We start from the raw sequence: 22,361 nt of genomic DNA, 5'->3' as shown, positions 1-22,361 counted from the left end.
GATGCCGGCGTTGGACTGGGGTAAGCACAGTAAGAAGTCTCACAACACCAGGTTAAAGTCCAACAGGTTTATTTGGCAGCACAAGCTTTCGGAGTCTTGCTCCTTCCACCTGATGAAGGAGCGAGACTCCGAAAACTTGTGCTGCCAAATAAACCTGTTGGACTTTCACCTGATGTCGTGAGACTTCTTACAATGTTTATGTGCACAGCTTCAAGTGTGGCAGCTCCACCCTGTGGAGTTTGGTAGTACTGTGATGGCAAACCAAACTGATAAACACGGAGCTATAGTTTTACCCGCCCCCTTGACAACTCACATTTCATTAAAGAACAAGTCACAGCATAATCTGAGGAATTTGAATCCTCATTCTACATTTTTGTCTAGCACATGCTGTCCAGTTATTTGGTGATGGAAAGCAGATCTTGCACTTGACGTGTTAGCATGCATGTTTATGTTTTGAAAACCAGTCAGTGTAAAAGTCCACGTGAAGGATGGAAGCTCAATATCCTTCTTCTTCACAGTTAACATGTTCCTCACTTTTCTGTTGTCTGCAGATTTTAATTTTACATGTTAGTAGCCCAAACCTTCCGCTTGGCCTTTTTAAAAAAAATTGAATTCCATGTTGTGCCTTCACTACTAGCAGGAATAGGTTTGGTGTTGTACCATAATTATCTTCTATTTGAAAATTTCCTTTTGTCTTTTATTCCCAATTTTGTTTCTATTTCTTTGGGCCCATTTATTTTTCTTTGTTTCTGGGGATGCCAGGCAAGCACAGTAAGAGTTTTGGGCGATCATCGGGCGATGCTCGGCAAGGCCAGACCTATTTCCATCCTTGAGAAATTGGGGCAGACTGTCTCCTTGAACTGTTACAGTCCTTGTGGTGATGAGTGGAATCGGTCTTAATTGAATTTGCATTATTTTTGTTCTCTCTTTCCATTTTGATCCTCCTTCTTCATGGAGCATGTCCTGAGAGGGTGTTGGCAACCATGGACTTCCGTTGGAGTGGTCCATGATTATGCTTGGCAAATACTTTAGTGATTTGCTGTTGCCTTTTGCAGTATGGCTGATCAGGAAACACTGCTGCTCTTACTGCCTATTTTCAGGCGTATTGGAAGGATTTACGGGCTGATTATGGACATATCTTCCATGGCTAACAAGTCCTGAAATGGAGCTTGAACCTAGAGCTTCTGGCCCAGAAGTAGGGATGCTAGCACTGTGCTACAAGATCTTTAATCTTGATATTAAACCAAATTATCTAATGGTTGCTGTTTCCTAGATCTTTCCTTCCCCTTACATTAGCACTTGCTGCAGTTATTACAGACAAATTGGTCATATAAACGTCAATACAGATGAGTGTGAAGCACAGCATTTTGGCAGGAAAGAAAATAAGACTACACTCTGCTTGGGAATAAATGTTTAAATGAGCTAGAGGAACTGAGGAATCAGCTGCACAAATCATTGACAGCAGTGACATGAGTTATCAGGCCATAAAAATAGTAAACAAAGCACTGGGATTCATTTTTAGCAGGAACAGTTCAGTTCTCCATGTTATAGAAAGGAAATACAGGCGCAGCAGAAGGTTACGTGGAAAATTGATAAGAATGATACCAGAAGTGAAAGCATTTTACCTGTTAGGATTCTATTGAAAGACATGACCTGATAGAGGTTTTTAAGATTATGAAATTTTGATTTAGAAGGAGAAAGAGTAGAGAAAATGTTTCCAATTGTGAAGAGAACAGCACCAAGGGCAATAAAGATCAGGTATTCACTAATAAATCCTGTATGGAATTTGGGAACGTAATTAGAATGTGGAAGTTGCTACCACAAGGATTAGTTGAGATGTTTAGCATGGGTACATTTAAAGGGAATCTTGATAAACATGAGGGAGAAGGCAGCAGCAGTGTATATTGAGAGGAATGAAAATGGGTAGAAGGAAACTTGTGTGGGCATAAAAACCACCATGAAGTTGTCGGTCAAAGTGCCTTTGTAACCCTTACAATATCTACTTAACTCACTTCATTCCTTTGATGTTCCACTTGCTTACATTACCTACTGGCCCAACGGTTTTCTGGATCTAGATCCAGTTCTACTTCTTTCTTTGTTGGACACAAAATGTATTGATTGAGAAAGCGTTGTAGAAACCTCTCCTCTGCTGTTTAGGTTACTTCCATCCCAGTTTATCTTTAGATAATAATGTCACCCATTAGTCTGGCCCTGATACTGCTGTATTTTTCTTTTAATTTGTCTGCATACCTCTTTTCCTCTTGTGACCCACCCAAAAATAGCAGCAACTGGTTGCCATAACGGGATTCTTGGGGTTTCTTTTGTTACCAGTTTTATTCCAATGCCAACTCTCTGGTCATTATTGCTTCCAGATTCTCTGTACCGCTGCACGACCCCCACCCCAGCCCAAGTGTGTCATCCAGATGTCCATTCTTTGGGAGTGAAACTAGATATTAAGTATTGGGAGGCACCACAGCCAAGCTTGATCTTGTCCTCCCCAAATTACAACATTCATGCATAGCTTTTGCCCAGGACTGGGGAGTGTGATTGATTCAAGTCCATGGTGCTGAGGCCAATTACAATCCCCTTTTGCAATCACAGTCGAGATTGTTCATTTCTGCACAGGCTGAGGATCAAACCATGGGGCTTTAACCTGCAAACATCCCTGCTAGACTCAGATACAAACTCCCCTGGTGAACTCGGTCAGTGGGCAGGAACTTTGGTTTTGGAGCTTACTTTGTCAGAAGTGAGGCAAGAATGAGTTCTTACCTCAGTGGGAAAGGGCCATTGTTCCATTACTGAATTGTACTAGGTCTGTATGTTCCAGGCAAACTAGGGGATTTTACCCTCTGTGCGGAAACAGGTTGTTTGTGGAACTGATAATTACTGGTTTCTTCTGACTTGCTAAGGTAAGAAAGAACAAAGTTGAATTTTTATAACATCTTTAATAACCTTAGTACATCCCAAAACATTTCACTGCCAATGAAGCACTTTGAAGTGTTGGACTGTGGGAAACACAGTAGCCAATTTGCACCCAGCAAGGTGCCACGACTATGTGATAATGGCCAGATAATCATTTTAGTGACAATGGTTGAGGGATGGGATGATTACATATGTTTTTTAATATGTATTTTACACATATGCATATAATCCTAATTGGCCAGAATACCAACCAGTCTCCTTCATAATGGTGCCACAGGACATTTTATGCCTGCCTGAGAGAATAAGTGGGACCTTGGTTTAATGTCTCGTCTGAAACACATGTGAGCAGTACTGCATGGAGTGAGGCTTGAATCCACAACTTTCTGACGCATAGGCGAGAGTGTGTTTGTTTTGATGCAACAGAGTAATTATTAAGTTATCCTTTCACAATGGAACAATTGGTGTGCATCAAAATAATGAACACTCACCAGATAATGATGATTTATTAGTCACTCTGGGAAGAGAGGACTTACTCTTTCAAAATCTTTTCACATCTATCACCTGTTTTCATTTTCCTTTGCCCAGTTTCAAGTGCATAGTGACACATCCTGTTTGCATTTTTAATTTTAGCCATTTTTCCCAGCTGCAATATTTTCATATTTTACTGGTGCCTTCTGTTTAAAATGAAATATTTAAAAATGGAGCATATGTTTGAACTTCATTCATTGAGCTCGCCTGGCTATGTTCAATACTAACTCACAAGCACAGGCCAGTGTCAACCTTGTGTCATGTTGCAAGCAGTGATGTCCCGTGCCAGAAGGGTCACGGGTTCAAGTCCCAATTTTGAGCATGCAGTCTAGGCCGACAAGTGCAATACCAAGTGCTGTATGGCCTAAATTGCCATTGTTTGGATGAAATGCTAAACCAAGGCCTTGTCTAGTTGCTCAGGAGGTCACTGCTTAAAAATAAGGGGTCATCCATTTAAGACAGATGAGGAGAATGTTTTTCTCGTGGGGGGGGGGGGGGGGGGGGGCGCGGGGTGGTGGTGGTTGTGAATCTTTGGACTTCCCTTCCTCAAAAGGAAGTGGATGCTTTGAATATTTTTATGGCCAAAGTAGACAGACTCTTGATTAACAAGGGGGCTGAAAAATTATTGGAGGGAGGCAGGCATGTGAGGTTGTAGTTACAGCAAAATCAACCATAATCTTATTGAATGTCGGAGCTGGCTCGAGGGGCTGAGTGGCCTGTTTCTCTTCATTCATACGTTCATATCCCTCATCACTGTTTAAAGAGCAAGCTTTTATTCCAGTGTCCTGGTTAACATTCATCTGTAAGCAAAACAACTAAAAACAGAATAGCAGGGTGTTTATTCCATTACTGTGGGATCTTGTAACTTGAAAATTGGCTGCTGCTTTTGCCCACATGGCAACAGTGCCTACACTTCAGAGGTAATTTCTTGGCTATGAAGCATTTGGGACATCCTAAGCACGCAAAATGCATTTTTAAAATTTTCTCATAACAGTTAAATGGCTCTTATCTTGAATTGCTAGTCATTGTGAATTATATGGAGCATTACAGTCTTTTCTCTTAACACCTGTCTGCGTATTGGATGCTCTGAGGATGGTTATATGGCCGATACTGGATTGGAGAGGAGGGTTGAGAAGGTGAGGGGCTAAAATTGAGAGATTCCAGAAAGCTGGCACACGCCTTAATGGAAGTTTATTAGCAATAGTTAAAACGCATGCCTCGCTTTGTGTTCCTGACAGCCGTTGCAGTGTACTTAAATAAAGGGTTTCTGGTTGTCCTTTATAGGTCATTATCAAGCAGGAACCAGGCGAATCAGTGGGCCAGCAGTCGGGGGTCACGGCCGTGTCCACACAGCAGGCCGTGCAGCAGTTTGTGACTGTGAAGGGCGGCCAGGTGATTGCAGTCTCCCCCCAGAAACACAGCAGCGGACTTGGGGCGGGAGCCACCCAGACAAAGGTAGGGATTTTTGGAGGTGACTTTTTGTGGAACAGCAATGAGCAAGCTACAGAGAACGCCCAACGGACATTGCAAGAGAGTAGATAGGTTATCACAGAGCAGTGTGATCGATGCCATCACTGACACTTAGTGCAATTCGGTACCCCACAGCTTAGAGGCTGTTTCACTTCTAATGTCAGCTGAGCGAGAAGGAATATGCCATAATATACCCGAGACGCCTGTAAACAGATACAATTCCAAAACAGACTTCCAATAAAATCAAGACCCAAATGTGGATAACTATGCATCCTTTAGATTTGGCTGGTGCTTTGATAGCTCTGATAACCTAGTGCACACACTATGGGTGGGACCTTCCCCCACTGCAGGTTCCCCAGTAGCAAAGGGCGTGAAGACCAGGAAACCCTGTTGACAGCAGTGGAACTGGAAAATCTTGCCAGTGGCCAATGGCAGCCATCTCTGCTGCTGGAAAACATGTCATGGAGGTGCATGGGAAATGCTGCCCAGTATTTCTTCAAAGATAACGTTAGAATCATAGAATCCCTACAGTGCAGAAGGAGGCCATTCGGCCCATCGAGTCTGCACCGACCACAATCCCACCCAGGCCCTACCCCCACATATTTACCCACTAATCCCTCTAACCTACACATCTCAGGACTCTAAGGGGCAATTTTTAACCTGGCCAATCAACCTAACCTGCACATCTTTGGACTGTGGGAGGAAACCGGAGCACCCGGAGGAAACCCTAGCTAGGATTCCTGTTCATGAGCGCGGTCTAGCGACCTCCTCAGCTGGAAAATGGGCCCACATATGTATATCGGGTGGGGACTGATTCAGGCTTCGCTCTGATGGCCTTTGTGGTCTGATAGCCTGCTGAAACTCACTGCTTATACATCAAATATCGCCGCTTCTGGGCAAGGCACTAGAGGCTGTTTGGCACCTGTGGAGCCAGTGGCCTCAACAAGATCAACTTGCGGGAGAGAAGAAGGTAAATTAAAACAGAGAAGCAAGGTCAAGGGAAGCTCCATCTGATCATCCTGTACCTACCTCTCTATTTTGTAAATGGTGCCAAATCCTTACACCACTGAGTCTCTCCCGTAATCCCTGATCTTCTGGGAGAGGCAGAAAAATAAACATGAAAAAAATCCCAAGACCAGTTTAGGGAAACATCTGGGAATTTATTTTTCCCAAGAGTAATTGAGCAACCCTCCAAGAGATTGTATTAACTCAGAGCAATAATTCAAGCTAGGCCTCACGTGATGAGATGTTTTCTACTCTCAGGAACTCCCCAGTCCCCTTTTAGAAAGACACAATCTAATTGAAAAGTCAATTACTCTCTGTGGCTCATTTCATAGAAATCATAGAAACCCTACAGTACAGAAGGAGGCCATTCGGCCCATCGAGTCTGCACCGACCACAATCCCACCCAGGCCCTACCCCCACATATTTACCCGCTAATCCCTCTAACCTACGCATCTCAGGATTCTAAGGGGCAATTTTTAACCTGGCCAATCAACCTAACCCACACATCTTTGGACTTTGGAATTTCTAACTTAAATTTTTGCTATCATATTTCATACATATGCCCTCTTGTATTCGCATCCCTATTTAAATCAAGTAAGCTATCCAGTATTAAATTAACATTGCCCAACAGTTTCAATTGGTTTAATAACACAGTAACTTTTGCTTGCCCGCAGGTGGTTGGGATTCCGGTAGGTTCAACCTTGCAGCCGGTGGTGAAGCAGGCGGTGGCACTTAGTGGCGGGCAGATAATTGTTGCCAAACCAGGCACCACCATTGCCCGGGCCGTCGGACAGAAGCAGATTGTGGCACAGGGGGTGGCGAAGGCTGTGGTGAGCGGAGCAAGCGGGACCATCGTTGCTCAGCCTGTGCAGGCGGTCACCAAGGCTCAGAGTTCGTCCACTGTCCAAAAATCAGGCTCGCAAGGCTCAGGTAGGGAGAGATGCTTGCTTTTGCTTCTGAAGCAGCGAATCTCAGAGATGGATTTTAAACAGCTTTGCTCCTTCTGATTGGACAATTGGGACATTTGCGATGACAAATGCTACTGCAATGAGTACTCTTTGTTGGTGAAACTGTTGGACTGGGAACCAGGATTGTATCCAGTGGCTGTTGGATGTTGACTGTACTTTCTGCTGCTTGAGTTGTGCCGGTGTAGGTTATCTCTGTGGTTTATGGTGAAACTGCACAGGAATTCTATCTCTCCACACCACAGGCCAGAATTTTTCAGCTGTTCCTGCCAGCAGGAATTTCCGGTCCTGCTGATGGTGAATCCCCGCCGCGGATTTCCCGGCAGCAGGATGCATAAAATGGGAAGCCCCATTGACAGTGGCGGAACCAGAAGATCCCACTGTTGGCCAATGGTGGGCCACCTCCCGCGGAGGTACAGAAAATCCTGCCGACAATAATTTAAAAAGTAAAGCGCCAAACAAACCATGAGGAGTCTTTTTGATTTTGAGAGATATAGTAAAACAGGCCAAATTGATTCAGCCGACCATTATATACCTTCCCAATTTTCAAGACAATTGAATTCAAATTCAGGAAGAACGTGGCTGATTCAATATTGCTTATTTGACATCTTTCCCAAAGTCATAATGATCCTTCCTGAGTGTCAGATTTATCATGTTTCGCAGTTCAGTCTGCAGGGTACTGTTTGAACTCGATCCTGACAAAATCCCTTTAAAAATGAAGGCTGGACTCTGACTGAGAAAGCATCCTTGCATCCTCTGAGTTTCTGTGTTTGGACCAGTAACCCAGGTGAGATGCGGAAAAATATTTGTAACCATTCAAGTTTTCAGTTCACGGCGCAGTGGCACAGTGGTTAGCACTGCTGCCTCACAGCGCCTGGGACCCGGGTTCAATTAAATCACTGTCAGTGCGGAGTCGGCACGTTTTCCCTGTGTCTGTGTGGGTTTCCTCCAGGTGCTCCAGTTTCCTCTCATAGTCCAAAGATGTGCTGGTTAGATGCATTGGCCATGCTAAATTGCCCCTTAATGTCATGGGGATTAAGAGGCTAAATACATTGGCTTACGGGTATGGGACCTGGGTGGGATTGTTGTCGGTGCAGACTCGAAGGGCCAAATGGCCTCCTTCTGTACTGTAGGGATTCTGTGATTCTATCTACCCTGACAGAAGGAGAGGCCTGCAAAAAAATTCATTACACCTGATCTGAATTAAATAACACCAGCGACGGCCATTCCATCCAGTGCTGGCCTGAGAACATTAGGCAGGGGAAGGCAATCAATTGAAGGGCTATTGGGCAAGATTGAGGGAGCAGGACTAATAAGATGGCTCTTACAGAACCGGCACAGGCCCGATGGACTGAATGGGCCTTTTCTGTGTGGTATGATTCCATGATAAATGTCTTTTTAAAAATTACCAGCATTGCTCCCAGGCCAGAGAGCTAACGGCCTTGTTCTGCTATGGTCATTTGAGCTTCGCAGCACCATCTGCCCCCCATTCCTACATACCTTCCAAGCCTCTTGAAGTAGGCAGGCAATCAGTAAGTTATTGTAACCTTAAAAAAGCGAGTTTCAGTGGTGACCAGAATTCCACATCCTCTGGTGCTTTGGTGGGAGCCACCTGGCTGATGTCTCCAAGTACCATACTCTAGAGGGACATGCCAGAAAAGGCCTCAAGTGGATTCTCTGTAAAGCAGCTGCTAATTACACATGAGATTAGCTGCTGTACATTGGTGTTTGTGACATGTATTTTAGTTTCATGTATATCAGTGTTGAAAGGTTTAGATTTAGCTCAGCATTTTAAGCTATTTGCGGATTCTGTTTGAGCCAGTCTGATTTAAATGAGAAGATTTAACAGAACAGATGAAATCATAGAAATCATAGAAACCCTACAGTACAGAAAGAGGCCATTTGGCCCATCGAGTCTGCACCGACCACAATCCCACCCAGGCCCTAGCCCCATATCCCTACATATTTACCCACTAATCTACACTAAGGGCAATTTAGAATGGCCAATCAACCTAACCGCACATCTTTGGACTGTGGGAGGAAACCGGAGCACCCGGAGGAAACCCACGCAGACACAAGGAGAATGTGCAAACTCCACACAGACAGTGACCCAAGCCGGGAATCGAACCCAGGTCCCTGGAGCTGTGAAGCAGCAGTGCTAACCACTGTGCTACCGTGCCGCCCAGATGATCCGAAAGTAAAAATTATATCTAGGTTACAGGAAGACATACCCAGGTGGTAGAGTTTGTGGATTCAGAAAGTGCTGTCGAAGGAGTTACTGCAGTGCATCTTGTTGACATACTGTTGTGCTGGTGATGGTGGGAGTGACTTTTTAAGCTGATGTTGTCAATGTGGTGCTGATCAAGAGGGCTGAATTGTCCTGGATGATATTGTGTCCTCGAGTGTTGTTGGAGCTGCACTCATCCTCTCCATATCACGTACTGAACAAAGCAAAGGCTATGGGTCCTGACAACATTCTGGCAATAATACTGAAGACTTGTTCTCCAGAGCTGGCTGTGCCCGAGCCAAGCTGTTCCAGTACAGCTACAACACTGGCACCTACCCGACAATGTGAGAAATGGCCGGACTATTCTCAATCATCAGCAAGTGTTATTGGCAGTGCTATCAACAGTTCTTAGTTTGGGTTCCACCAATGCCACTTGGCTCCAGATTTCATTATGGCGTTGTTGGAAACAAAGACAAAAGAACTGAGCTGAGGTGAGAGTGACCGTCCTTGACATCAAGGCAGCTTTTGACAAGCGTGGCATCAAGAACCACTTGCAAAATTGAAGCTATCAAATCACGGAATGATTACAGTGCAGAAGGAGGCCATTCAGCCAGTCATACCTGTGCCAGTGCTTTGCGAGAACTTGGCTAGTCCCACGCCCCCACCTTTTTCCTGCAGCTCTACAAATCTTTATTCATCAGATAATCATTTAATTACCTTTTAAATTATCTTTTGAAAACTGAATCACCTTGGCGGTGGTAGAATTAAGGGAAAAGCCTTCCACTGTTTGGATTCAAGCCTAGTACAAAGGAAGGGGCTGTTTGGCCCATTCTGTCTGTTTTGGCTCACTGTAAGAGATATTCACTTAGTGCCATTCTCCTGCCTTTTCCCCATAGAACCTAACGTCTGTAGTGGGTAAGTTGTTAGAAGGTATTCTGAGAGACAGGATCTACAAACATTTAGAGAGACTAGGACTGATTAGGGACAGTCAGCATGGCTGTGTGGGTGGAAAATCATGTCTCATGAATTTGATTAAGTTTTTTGAAGGGGTAACCAAGAAGGTAGATGAGGGCAGTGCAGTTGACGTTGTCTAAATGGATTTTAGCAAGGCCTTTGACAAGGTACCGTATGGTAGGTTGTTGCATAAGATTAAATCTCACAGGATCCAGTTGGACAGAAAATTGACTTGACGACAAAAGACAGAGGGTGGTTGTGAAGGGTTGTTTTTCAAACTGGAGGACTGTGACCAGCGGTGTGCCTCCGGGATCAGTGCTAGGTCCACTGTTATTTGTCATTTATATTAATGATTTGGATGAGAATATAGGAGGCATGGTTAGTAAGTTTGCAGATGATACCAAGATTGGTGGTACAGTGGACAGTGAAGAAGGTTATCTAGGCCTGTAACGGGATCTTGATCAATTGAGCCAGTGGGCCGATGAATGGCAGATGGAGTTTAATTTGGATAAATGTGAGGTGATGCATTTTGGTAGATCGAAACGGGAAAGGACTTACTCAGTTAATGGTAGGGCCCTGGGGATAGTTTTAGAACAAAGAGATCCACGAGTACAGGTTTATAGCTCCTTGAAAATGGAGTCACAGGTGGACAGAGTGGTGAAGAAGGCATTCGGCATGCTTGGTTTCATTGGTCAGAACATTGAATACTGGAATTGGGATGTCTTGTTGAAGTTGTACAAGACGTTGGTCAGGCCACACTTGGAATATTGTGTACAATTCTAGTCACCCTATTCTAGAAAGGATATTATTAAACTAGAAAGAGTGCGGAAAAGGTTTACTAGGATGCTGCCGGGACTAGATGGTTTGAGTTAAAAGGAGTGGATGGATAGACTGGGACTTTTTTCCCTGGAGCATAGGAAGCTTAGGGGTGATCTTATAGAGGTCCATAAAATAAGTTGATTTGATTTATTATTGTCACATGTATTAGCATACATTGAAAAGTATTATTTCTTGCGTGCTATATAGACAAAGCATACCGTTCATAGAGAAGAAAACAAGAGAGTGCAGAATATAGTGTTACAGTCATAGCTAAGGTGTAGAGAAAGATCAACTTAATGCAAGGTAGACCCATTCAAAAGTCTGATGGCAGCAGGGAAGAAACTGTTCTTGAGTCAGTTGGTACGTGACCTCAGACTTTTGTATCTTTTTCCCGACGGAAGATGGTGGAAGAGAGAATGTCCGGGGTGCGTGGGATCCTTAATTATGCTGGCTGCTTTGCAGAGGCAGCAGGAAGTGCAGACAGAGTCAATGGATGGGAGGCTGGTTTGCGTGATGGATTGGGCTACATTCACAATCTTTTGTAATTCCTTGCGGTCTTGGGCAGAGCAGGAGCCATACCAAGCTGCGATACAACCAGAAAGAATACTTCCTATGGTGCATCTGTAAAAGTTGGTGAGAGTTGTAGCTGACATGCCAAATTTCCTTAGTCTTCTGAGAAAGTAGAGGCGTTGATGGGCTTTCTTAACTATAGTGTCGGCATGGGGGGACCAGGACAGTTTGTTGGTGATCTGGACACCTAAAAACTTGAAGCTCTCGACCCTTTCTACTTTGTCCCTGTTGATATAGACAGGGGCATGTTCTCCTTTACGCTTCCTGAAGTTGATGACAATCTCCTTCGTTTTGTTGACATTGAAGGAGAGATTATTGTTGCCGCACCAGTTCACCAGATTCTCTATCTCATTCCTGTACTCTGTCTCGTCATTGTTTGAGATCTGTCCCACTACAGTGGCGTCATCAGCAAACATGAAAATCGAATTGGAGGGGAATTTGGCCACATAGTCATGGGTGTGTAAGGAGTGTAGTAGGGGCCTGAGAATACAGCCTTGTCGGGCACCGATGTTGAGCATGATCGTGGAGGAGACTGATTGTGGTCCGTGAGTTAGGAAGTTCAGGATCCAGTCTGAGAGAGAGGAGCCGAGCCCCAGGCGCCACGGAGTCTGGAGATGAGTTTCACGGGAATAATGGTGTTGAAGGCTGAGCTGTAGTCAATAAATAGGAGTCTGAAATAGGTGTCTTTGTTATCTAGATGTTCCAGGGTTGAGTGCAGGGCCAGGGAGATGCCGTCTGCTGTGGACCTGTTGCGGTGGTAGGCAAACTAGTGGATCCAGGCAGTCCGGGAGGCTGGAGTTGATTTGTGCCATGACTAACCTTTCAAAGCACTTCATAATAATGGATGTCAGAGCCACTGGGCGATAGTCATTGAGGCACGCTGCTTGGTTTTTCTTAGGTAATGCGGGCATAGATGAGGTAGATCGTCAACATCTTTTCCCAAAGGTAGAGGAGTCTAAAACTAGAGGGCATAGGTTTAAGGTGAGAGGGGAGAGATACAAAAGGGTTCAGAGGGGCAATTTTTTCACTCAGATGGTGGTGAGTGTCTGGAATGAGCTGCCAGAGGCAGTAGTAGAGGCGGGTACAATTTTGTCTTTTAAAAAGCATTTAGACAGTTACATGGGTAGAACGGGTATAAAGGGATTTGAGCCAAATGCGGGCAATTGGGACTAGCTTAGTCATAAAAACTGGGTGGCATGGACAAGTTGGGCTGAGGCGCTTGTTTCCATGCTGTAAACCTCTGACCTGCAAATTTTCCTCCTCAGATAATGATCCAAATCTCTTTTGAAAGCCATGATTGAGTCATCTGCTACCACCTCTCAGGCAGAGCATTCCAAATTTGGCTCCCTGCATATTAAAGGTTTTCCTTGTGTGGCCATTTCTTCTTTTGTCAAACACCTTGAATCAGTGTCCTCTGCTTCTCCCTATCCACTCTCTGCAGACCGATCAGGATTTTGAATACTTCTACCAAATCTCCTCTCAAATTTCTCTTCTAGGAGAATAACCCCAATTTCTCCAGTCTATCTACCTACGGTTGTTAGAGGCCAGTCATCTCAGTCTCAGGACATTACTGCAGGAGTTCCTCAATGTCACGTCCTAGGCCCAGCCATCTTCAATTGCTCCATCACTGATCTTCCCTCCATTACAAACTCAGAAGTTAAGATGTTCACTGATGACTGCACAATGTTCAGCATCATTTGTAACTCCTCAGATCTGGCCTGGATCTGGTCTGAATCTAGAGTGATGGTGTCATATAACATGATGGAGGGTATCTTCAGTGCGAAGATGGGAATTTATCTCCACTAGGTCTGTGCCTGTAGTCATTCCAACCAATGCTTTCATGGACAGATGCATTAGATTCCTCCCACTTGATGGTTCTCTACCATCTGGTGCATGCTCAGTCTGAAATATATGGCTTTTGGGGCTTGGTCAGTAGTGGTGCTCCTGAGCAACTCTTGTTGATGGACAGTAAATACCACCCAGAGTACATTCTATCCTCTTCCTGGCCTTGGTGTTTCTTCCAAGTGCTATGATTGACGCACACATGCACCGCACGCAGCCACGTGGGAGGTGGGTGGAAGAGTTGTAAAGCCAGCATTTGCAATCAGGTAAGTTTGGAACAGCGCTCAAGTGGTTTTTTAAGGACCCAATCAGTGTTTTCTTAATTCTGTTATAGTGGAAAAGTCCAGTTGGTGAATGATGATCCTGGAGCCAATCTTTACTCAGCCTTACGTTTATTTGCAGAGTGAAACATACACGCATGTACCTCCTAACTCAACCAGACATAGTTTCATTAAGTATCTCTTTCTATGTGTTCAGTTAATACCCTGTGCCTGTATATAATTAAACACAATTGATATATAATTAACAAATTTCTCAGCAATGCTGTGATTATGTTTTCATGATTCTGCATTAAGGAGGTGAAGGAGGGAAATCAGCTTCTGCCCAGCAAGTAACACCCTCTGCTGAAGTGTACTCAGGCTGATATTGGCTAAGGACGGGGTCAGGTTAGCTGTGGTGTGCTTGCTTCCATTAGACATGCTAAGACGAGTTACTTTTTATTCGGCAGTTCAGAACCTTCTAGAAGAGTGGTCAGAGAAATCCATACAACTAATAGATTGTCTATCTACAATTTCATCCTTTTCTACCCTTCTCTCATGAATTAATTAATTTGTGCTGGGCATGATTCCATGGGCCCTGGCATCTCAGTAACGTGCTTATTGTTAGTGTAAGAGCCTGGTGAGTGATAGAGACTGTTTGACCACAGGAGGCATCACATTTTCTCCCCACTCAGTTTTCTCTCTCTTTTGCGCACGCACGCACACAAGGATTACTGGAAAGCAATAAAAATAGAAAGTGTTGGAAAAACTTAGCAGGTTTGGTAGCATCTGTGGACAGAGAAACAGAGTTAATGGCTCAGGCCCAATATGACTCTCTTCCAGAATTGAAGGGAAGTAGGAAGGTGCTGGGTTAATGGTGCTGAAAAAGGATAAGGGGAGGTAGAGCACAAGAGAGGGTTAGGAATAGGTTAGAGGGTGGAGGGAATTAAATGTCAAAGATGTCATGGAACAGGAGGCAAAGGGAGTGGTAATGATAGCATTAAAGACATAAAACATTAATAGGAGAATAAAGGTCAGTGTTGCCAGAAAGCAAAAACATGAAAATAACATACTGACTAGCACTGGGGAAAATAATTTAAAATGGAGGACAGAGTTCATGGTCTAAAATTGTTGTACTGGATATTGAGTCCAGAAGGCTGTAAAGTGCCTAACTAAAGATATTCCTCCAGCTTGCGTTGGACTTGATTAGAACATTGCAGCAGTGAGCATGAGAGCAAGATGGTGAATTGAAATGGCAAGTGACCGGAAGGCTGGGGTCATGCTTGCGGACAGAATAGATGTGTTCCGCAAAGCAATTGCCCAGCCTGCATTTGGCCTCCCCAGTGTCAGGGAGAGCACATTGTATGAAGTGAATACAGCTGACTAATTGAAATAAATACAAGTAAATCACTGCTTCATCTGGAAGGTGTGTTTGGGTCCTTGGATAGTGATGGGGGAGAGGGTAAAGGGGCAGGTGTTACACCTCCTGCGATTGCATGGGAAGGTGTCGTGGAAAGGTGATGAAATGTTGGGGGGAATGGGCCAGAGTATCACAGAGGTCCCTTCAAAATTCTGATCTGGGTTGGGGGAGGCGGGGACAACTTTATTTTACTGGAAAGCAGTGGGGTACAGGAACCACAACTGATTACTCCCTGACAGAAAGGGCATGTAGGATAGCTAAAGGTCTCCCTCTGCGCCGACCTACCGCTGCCCTGGCTGAGATCAGTTAACCTGGGTTGAATCTTGGTCCATCTGTGCTGTATAGATCATTAACTCATTGAACTGATGCTGGAGGGACTGGAGTTGGGCAAAATCTGAAATCACTGGCATGTAATCTGTGATCAATCACTGGGAACAAGTTTAGGTGCAGGTTGTATTACATCGAGATCTACTCATCCCTGGGGATAATCCCATGGCCAGGACTCTCACTAGAGCCGGCCAACTGTGAACAGGCAGCCTCTGTTTTGGATGTTTCTGATTTCTGCCTTTTTACACACTACTTAAATGTGGCCTCATTCCCAAGGGATATAACTTGGTGTGGGAGGATCAGCGTGTTTCTGAATCCCCGCAGGAAATCTGCTAGCTTCAGCAGAAAGGTGGTTATATTCATGTATTATTAAAGATGTGAAGGGTTAAACCTCATTGACCTTTTCTGATGTAAATGAGTGTGAAATTACTTCTCAAATATTTTGCTCAGAGGTTTGGCATGACCACACTTACAGACTTCATCACTTACGTCATTGATAGGTGGAAGCCTAATTTTAGACAATATCTCCATGTCTCGTGCAAGCAGACTGACACTAAAGAGCAGTCGAGCATTGTCATGAATACCATTAAAAATAAAGGTTTGGTTACTTCCTGCTGAACTGTGAGGATGTTTCTGGTGGAACCTGCTGTACCTCTTGTGTTGGCGTACTTTTGTTTTTGTTGCAGTGGCAGAGTGTGCAAACAGATGGAGGCGTTTGCCTTTGGACAGGTGTTTGCTGTTGTGACCTCTTTCAAGCAGTGACGTCATTAATATGCCTTTGATTAACAGAGTTTCTTATCTTTAATTTAAACAAATTGAAAGTGAACATCGTTCAGCTTGAAAGCATTGAAATCATGGTTCGCGTACACAGCAGCTGCCTGCTCTTGATCCTTTGAGAGCTCAATGTTACTGTTAAATAATTAACTCTACAATTTCCTGAATAAGCTGAAAAAATACTCCATGTCCTCAGTAAGTAAAATCTGATTTCTAAAATGAAGTGATTTTTTTCCGCCTCATTAGAGTAAATGACCAAAACCTTAGTCTAAGAGCTAGGTTTTAAGGAGCATCTTAAAGGAGGAGAGAGATTGATGAAAGGATTTTCGCAGCTAGCTTATGGCAGTGGTGAAGTGGTTAAAATTGAGGATGCGCAAGCAGCCTGAATGGAAAGAGCGCAGAGATTTTGATGCTGAAGGTGGATGCATTTACCTGGAGGAGGTGAAACCACAGGGAGACTTAAAAACACGGATGAGACCTCCAAAACTGAGGCATTGCCCTATCGATGGCTGTCCAGTGTCCTGACCCTCACCTCAGTGTCCAAAACAACACCAAGGTTCAGTGTAGCCTGGCTCAGCCTCAGACAGTTCCAGGAGGGAGGAATGGAGTCAGTGGCTAAGGACCGGAGTTTGTTGCTGGAACTGAAGGCAATGGCTTTACGTTCCCAATGTTTATTTGGGAAATGTTTTTGCTCATCCAGTATTGGATGTGGAACAATCAGTCTGACTATTAGAGACATTGGAGGTGTTGGTGAGGTATGTCATCAGCACAGACGAAGCACTTTGGGGTGTTCTAAGGATGAGAAAGTAGATATATAAATGCAAGTTATCACTTAATTTAGCCTTAGTGCCCCTCACAATGGTAGAGGAGAGGATAGGGGATGATCTCAGCTCCTCATTTATTTCAGCTACATTTGTACGTGCGGTGTGTGTGTTTATGTGGGTGTGTGCCTGCATGGATGTGTCTGTTTGTGCGCATGTATCTGTGTACGTGTGGGAATGTCTATGCATGTGTCCACGTGTGCGTGCGTGTGTGTGCATGTGTCGGTGTGTGGGTATGTGCATGTATGGTTGAATGGGTTTGCAGACATTTATTGGAGGGAGAATGGGCTGCCTGCGGCAGAGCTTTGTGGCTTTCCATTTCGTGAATTTTAATGGACAGAAAGTCACAAGAAGCCTGCACACAATTTCCAATTGCATATTTCCATCAAAATGCGGTGCTGCGGCAGCCAGTGAAAAAACATGCCAAACCATCCGGCCCGGGTATTTTACGCCATATTCCATGGTGGAGCAGGCCTGGATGGTGTGTAGCCTGCCGTTATATCCAGCTGCCATATTGGAAAGGCCCCAACATCACTGACCCATCAGTAAAGAAAGAAGACAGACCTCCTGAGAAAGAGGATGGACCTCCAGGAACATTCTGAGACTGGAACATGGATCCCCTCCAGGACGCCGAATCTGGAAGGTCCACCTGCAACCTACTGTTGTGGTGCTCTAGGGTGCAGGGTTGTGGCTGACCTGCATCCGGAACTCTGGACGCAGCCCAAGGCATTGTTCAGATGAGCCCCGACCTCTGTACGCCATGTTGTTCCGAACGTGTCTGATGCCATTGCAAATGAGGGTTCACGCTGGCCTCTGGTGGGCTTCCAATTCACAATGGCGGGCACCAGCGGAAAATCCTGTTGTAAATTCACGGTGGCATGAAATCAATTTCTGGGCCTCCCGCCATATTTTTTCATGCATGCCCGACATCACACACACGTGTGGAGGCTCGGAAGAATCCTGTCCATTTTCATTTCTGTGTTTCCTTAGTCTGCTCTGCCTGTGGGAATATTGCTGCCTGACATTGTCACACCTTTGATGAATTACTGCTTAGTTACTGGGAACATCCACATCAGCACAAAGTTTATATTTAATATAGTTGTCGGTTAGAAAGAGTTGGCAAGCCACACTATATTATCTGCTTTTATCAGCCTTTAACCTCAAAGAAGATAAACATTATGACTATATTTCTTTGCATTAGTAGTGAACGAGTCAGTACTTAACAGTGAAATGTGACAGTATTACTATCTCAAGTAACAAAGTAAGGTACAGAGTAAAGCCCCTCCACACCATTGCATCAAATGCTCCCAGTGCGGGTACAACATGGGTTCAATATCATCTAAAGCTCTCTCCACATTGTCCCACCAAACATTCCAGGAGAGGTACAGCACGAGTCCAGTACCCTTTAGTTGAGGGATCAAACATGCTAATGAAATGTCACAAACGTGAAATGTTAACTCTGTTTATCTCCACAAATAATGCCTGAACTATTGAATATTTCCAGCAATTTCTATTTTTTTTATTTTAGATTTCCAGCATCGGCAGTATTGTGCTTTTTTAGTTTTAGTTTTGTGGGAGTTAGATATGTTCACATTTTCACAGTGAACCAAGCAGTTTGTGTTTTATTTGGCACACATTCTGTTTCTTTCCAAATCTTGTTATTAAGCCTCACGAAAGATATGAAAAGACTGTACAGCTATGGCAAAGTGTTGTAAAAGATTGGAGATCACTGATAACAGGGAAGCAAGAGCTGTCAATGATGAACAGGATAAATGGTGAGAATGACAGAACCACAGAGGAATGGGGTGAGTAATGGAGAGGAACAGTAGTATTTTTTTATTCGTTCATGGAATGTTAGCGTCGCTAGCTGGGCCAGCATTTAATACCTATCCCTGAAGGCATTAAGAGTCAACCACATTGCTATGGGTCTGGAGTGACGTGTAGGCCAGGCCAGGTAAGAGCAACAGATTTCCTTCCCTAAAGGACATTAGTGAACCAAATTAGTTTTTACAACAATCGACAATGGTGAGTGTAGTGGAGGGAAATGGGGAGAATAACAAAAAGGAACATGGGGAGAGTGATAGGAAAATTAGAAGAATAGCAAAACAGAGAGAGAGGAGAGAGCAGAGAACCTTTGCTGCTCAGTAATCTTGCACTGTCAGTGTCAGGAGATACCACGAATGCTCCAATTGGCCCTGGAGAGGTTTTAACAAATAAACTTGGCAACGATTTTAGCTTGGCCTGAGCTGCTGCTTAATCCCTTACAGGGGTTTGCAGTAAGATCCCATTTTCTTTGAAATCTCTTGTCGGTCTGTACCTGTAAAGTGAGCAGTCCCATCATAGAACCAGCTTGATTCTGAAATTTGACCCTGCTGATGAACTTGGCATGGAAGTAACTGAAGGATTGTTGAGTTGCTTTGTGTATCACTAAAGCTGTTTGCTCCCAAGCACCTGTGCTGAGTCAGGGGATGTGGAGAGACTGGAAACAGCCAACTACTTGAGGGGGCCACTGGAGCTTAACCAATCGCATGGCTTTCTCACAAGCACAGTCAGTCACCTCCCACCCACCGGCTGGTGCTTCTGTGCTGCTGCATTGTGCAGTGCATGCCTCCTTTGTTCAACAACTCATTTCTTGTTGTGGTTGTCTGCAGGTTTTAAAGTCTCAACAAGCACAGACTGGCCAACACCCAAAGTGGGGCTCACTATTCATTGCTAGATTGAAGCATGCTGCTGTTGTTGGCTTTCCACTTGTGCTAATTGCATTGGTGCCTGAGAGCCATCTGCTGCGCTTTTTTTCTGGAACATCGAGTTTCTGGTTAAAGACCCAGGAGTTCCCTCACAAAATATTTACATGTTACTTTGGCTCATAGTGTGTCATCAGTGCGGATGCATGGAATTTCCGTCACTCTTGGGACACCCATCACCCCAGGGGGGGCATCTATCATCCCGGCACGTGGTGATATCAAGGAAATGAGTGTGGTCTTTCCAGTGATGTCCAGCTCTTTGCATTCACAGTGTGAGCATCGGAAGCCTGAAACCATGAGGCTCCTTCCTTCAGCAAACATGTTGGCATGTTGCCAAAGAAAATCGATACTTCGCATCCTTGTGAAATCACCGTGGCTGGAGGACAAAATGCACATTCCATGCTTGTTTTTCTAATTTACTTCCTGACACTTTATTAATTTTGTATCTTTCTGTCACAGCTATTTTTCTTCTGGTCGCAGGAAATGAGTTCTAATTTTGAAAGAACAGGACTGATGTTGGCAGCTTCTATTTTTGAAATCGGCACTGACACGTAAAGTCTGTACAGCAACACTGACCGGTGAACTTGTATACCGACACTGACCTTCTGTATACCGACACTGACCTTCTGTATACCGACACTGACCTTCTGTATACCGACACTGACCTTCTGTATACCGACACTGACCTTCTGTATACCGACACTGACCTTCTGTATACTAACACTGACCTTTTGTATTCTAACACTGACCTTCTATATACCGACACTGACCTATATACCTACACTGACATTCTATATACCAACACTGACCACCTGTATACTAACACTGACCTATATACTGACACTGACCTATATACCAACACTGACCTTCTGTATACCGACACTGACCACCTGTATACTAACACTGACCTTCTATATACCAACACTGACCACCTGTATACTAACACTGACCTTCTGTATACCAACACTGACCACCTGTATACTAACACTGACCTTCTATATACTGACACTACCTATATACCAACACTGACCTTCTGTATACCGACATTGACCTTCTGTATACTAACACTGAGCTTCTGTATACTGACACTGACCTTCTGTATATCAACACTGACCTTCTGTATACCAACACTGACCTATATACCATGATGTGGAGATGCCGGCGTTGGACTGGGGTAAGCACAGTAAGAAGTCTCACAACACCAGGTTAAAGTCCAACAGGTTTATTTGGTCGCAAATACCATAAGCTTTCGGAGCGCTGCCCCACTCCATCTGACGAAGGGGCAGCGCTCCGAAAGCTTAAGGTATTTGCTACCAAATAAACCTGTTGAACTTTAACCTGGTGTTGTGAGACTTCTTACTCTACTTCTATATACCAACACTGACCTTCTATATACCAACACTGACCTTCTGTATACTAACACTGACCTTTTGTATACTAACACTGACCTATATACCAACACTGACCTTCTGTATACCGACACTGACCTTCTATATACCGACACTGACCTTCTGTATACTAACACTGACCTTCTGTATACTGACACTGCCCTTCTGTATACCGACACTGCCCTTCTGTATACTAACACTGACCATCTGTATACTGACACTGACCTTCTGTATACCGACACTGACCTTCTGTATACCGACACTGACCTTCTGTATACCGACACTGACCTTCTGTATGCCGACACTGACCTTCTGTATACTAACACTGACCTTCTATATACCGACACTGACCTTCTATATACCGACACTGACCTTCTGTATACTAACACTGACCTTCTGTATACCGACACTGATCTTCTGTATACCGACACTGATCTTCTGTATACCGACACTGCCCTTCTGTATACTGACACTGACCTTCTATAACCGACACTGACCTTCTGTATACCGACATTGACCTTCTATATACCGACACTGACCTTCTGTATACTAACACTGACCTTCTGTATACCGACACTGACCTTCTATATACCGACACTGACCTTCTGTATACTAACACTGACCTTCTGTATACTGACACTGCCCTTCTGTATACCGACACTGCCCTTCTGTATACTAACACTGACCATCTGTATACTGACACTGACCTTCTGTATACCGACACTGACCTTCTGTATACCGACACTGACCTTCTGTATACCGACACTGACCTTCTGTATACCGACACTGACCTTCTGTATACCGACACTGACCTTCTGTATACTAACACTGACCTTCTATATACCGACACTGACCTTCTATATACCGACACTGACCTTCTGTATACTAACACTGACCTTCTGTATACCGACACTGATCTTCTGTATACCGACACTGATCTTCTGTATACCGACACTGATCTTCTGTATACCGACACTGCCCTTCTGTATACTGACACTGACCTTCTATAACCGACACTGACCTTCTGTATACCGACATTGACCTTCTATATACCGACACTGACCTTCTGTATACTAACACTGACCTTCTGTATACTGACACTGCCCTTCTGTATACCGACACTGCCCTTCTGTATACCGACACTGCCCTTCTGTATACCGACACTGCCCTTCTGTATACCGACACTGCCCTTCTGTATACTAACACTGACCATCTGTATACTGACACTGACCTGTATACCGACACTGACCTTCTGTATACCGACACTGACCTTCTGTATACCGACACTGACCTTCTGTATACCGACACTGACCTTCTGTATACTAACA

General features: G+C 44.4%; 1 protein-coding gene across 16 annotated transcripts in view; it reads left to right on the top strand.

Annotated features, from left to right (window-relative positions):
* The window catches only part of yeats2 (YEATS domain containing 2), a 133,756-nt gene that overhangs the window by 62,109 nt on the left and 49,286 nt on the right, over nt 1-22,361 (top strand). For all 16 annotated transcript variants that reach the window (XM_078209167.1, XM_078209171.1, XM_078209164.1 and 13 more), the window contains 2 exons: nt 4,735-4,905; nt 6,600-6,855. In XM_078209167.1, the coding sequence (XP_078065293.1) occupies nt 4,735-4,905; nt 6,600-6,855 (427 nt within the window). The remainder of the gene's footprint in view (nt 1-4,734; nt 4,906-6,599; nt 6,856-22,361) is intronic.

The sequence above is a fragment of the Mustelus asterias genome, chromosome 3 (genome assembly GCF_964213995.1).
Source record: "Mustelus asterias chromosome 3, sMusAst1.hap1.1, whole genome shotgun sequence".
Lineage (NCBI taxonomy): Eukaryota > Metazoa > Chordata > Chondrichthyes > Carcharhiniformes > Triakidae > Mustelus > Mustelus asterias.
Note: the sequence above shows the minus strand (reverse complement) of the source record. Positions and strands in the feature narration are given on the sequence as shown.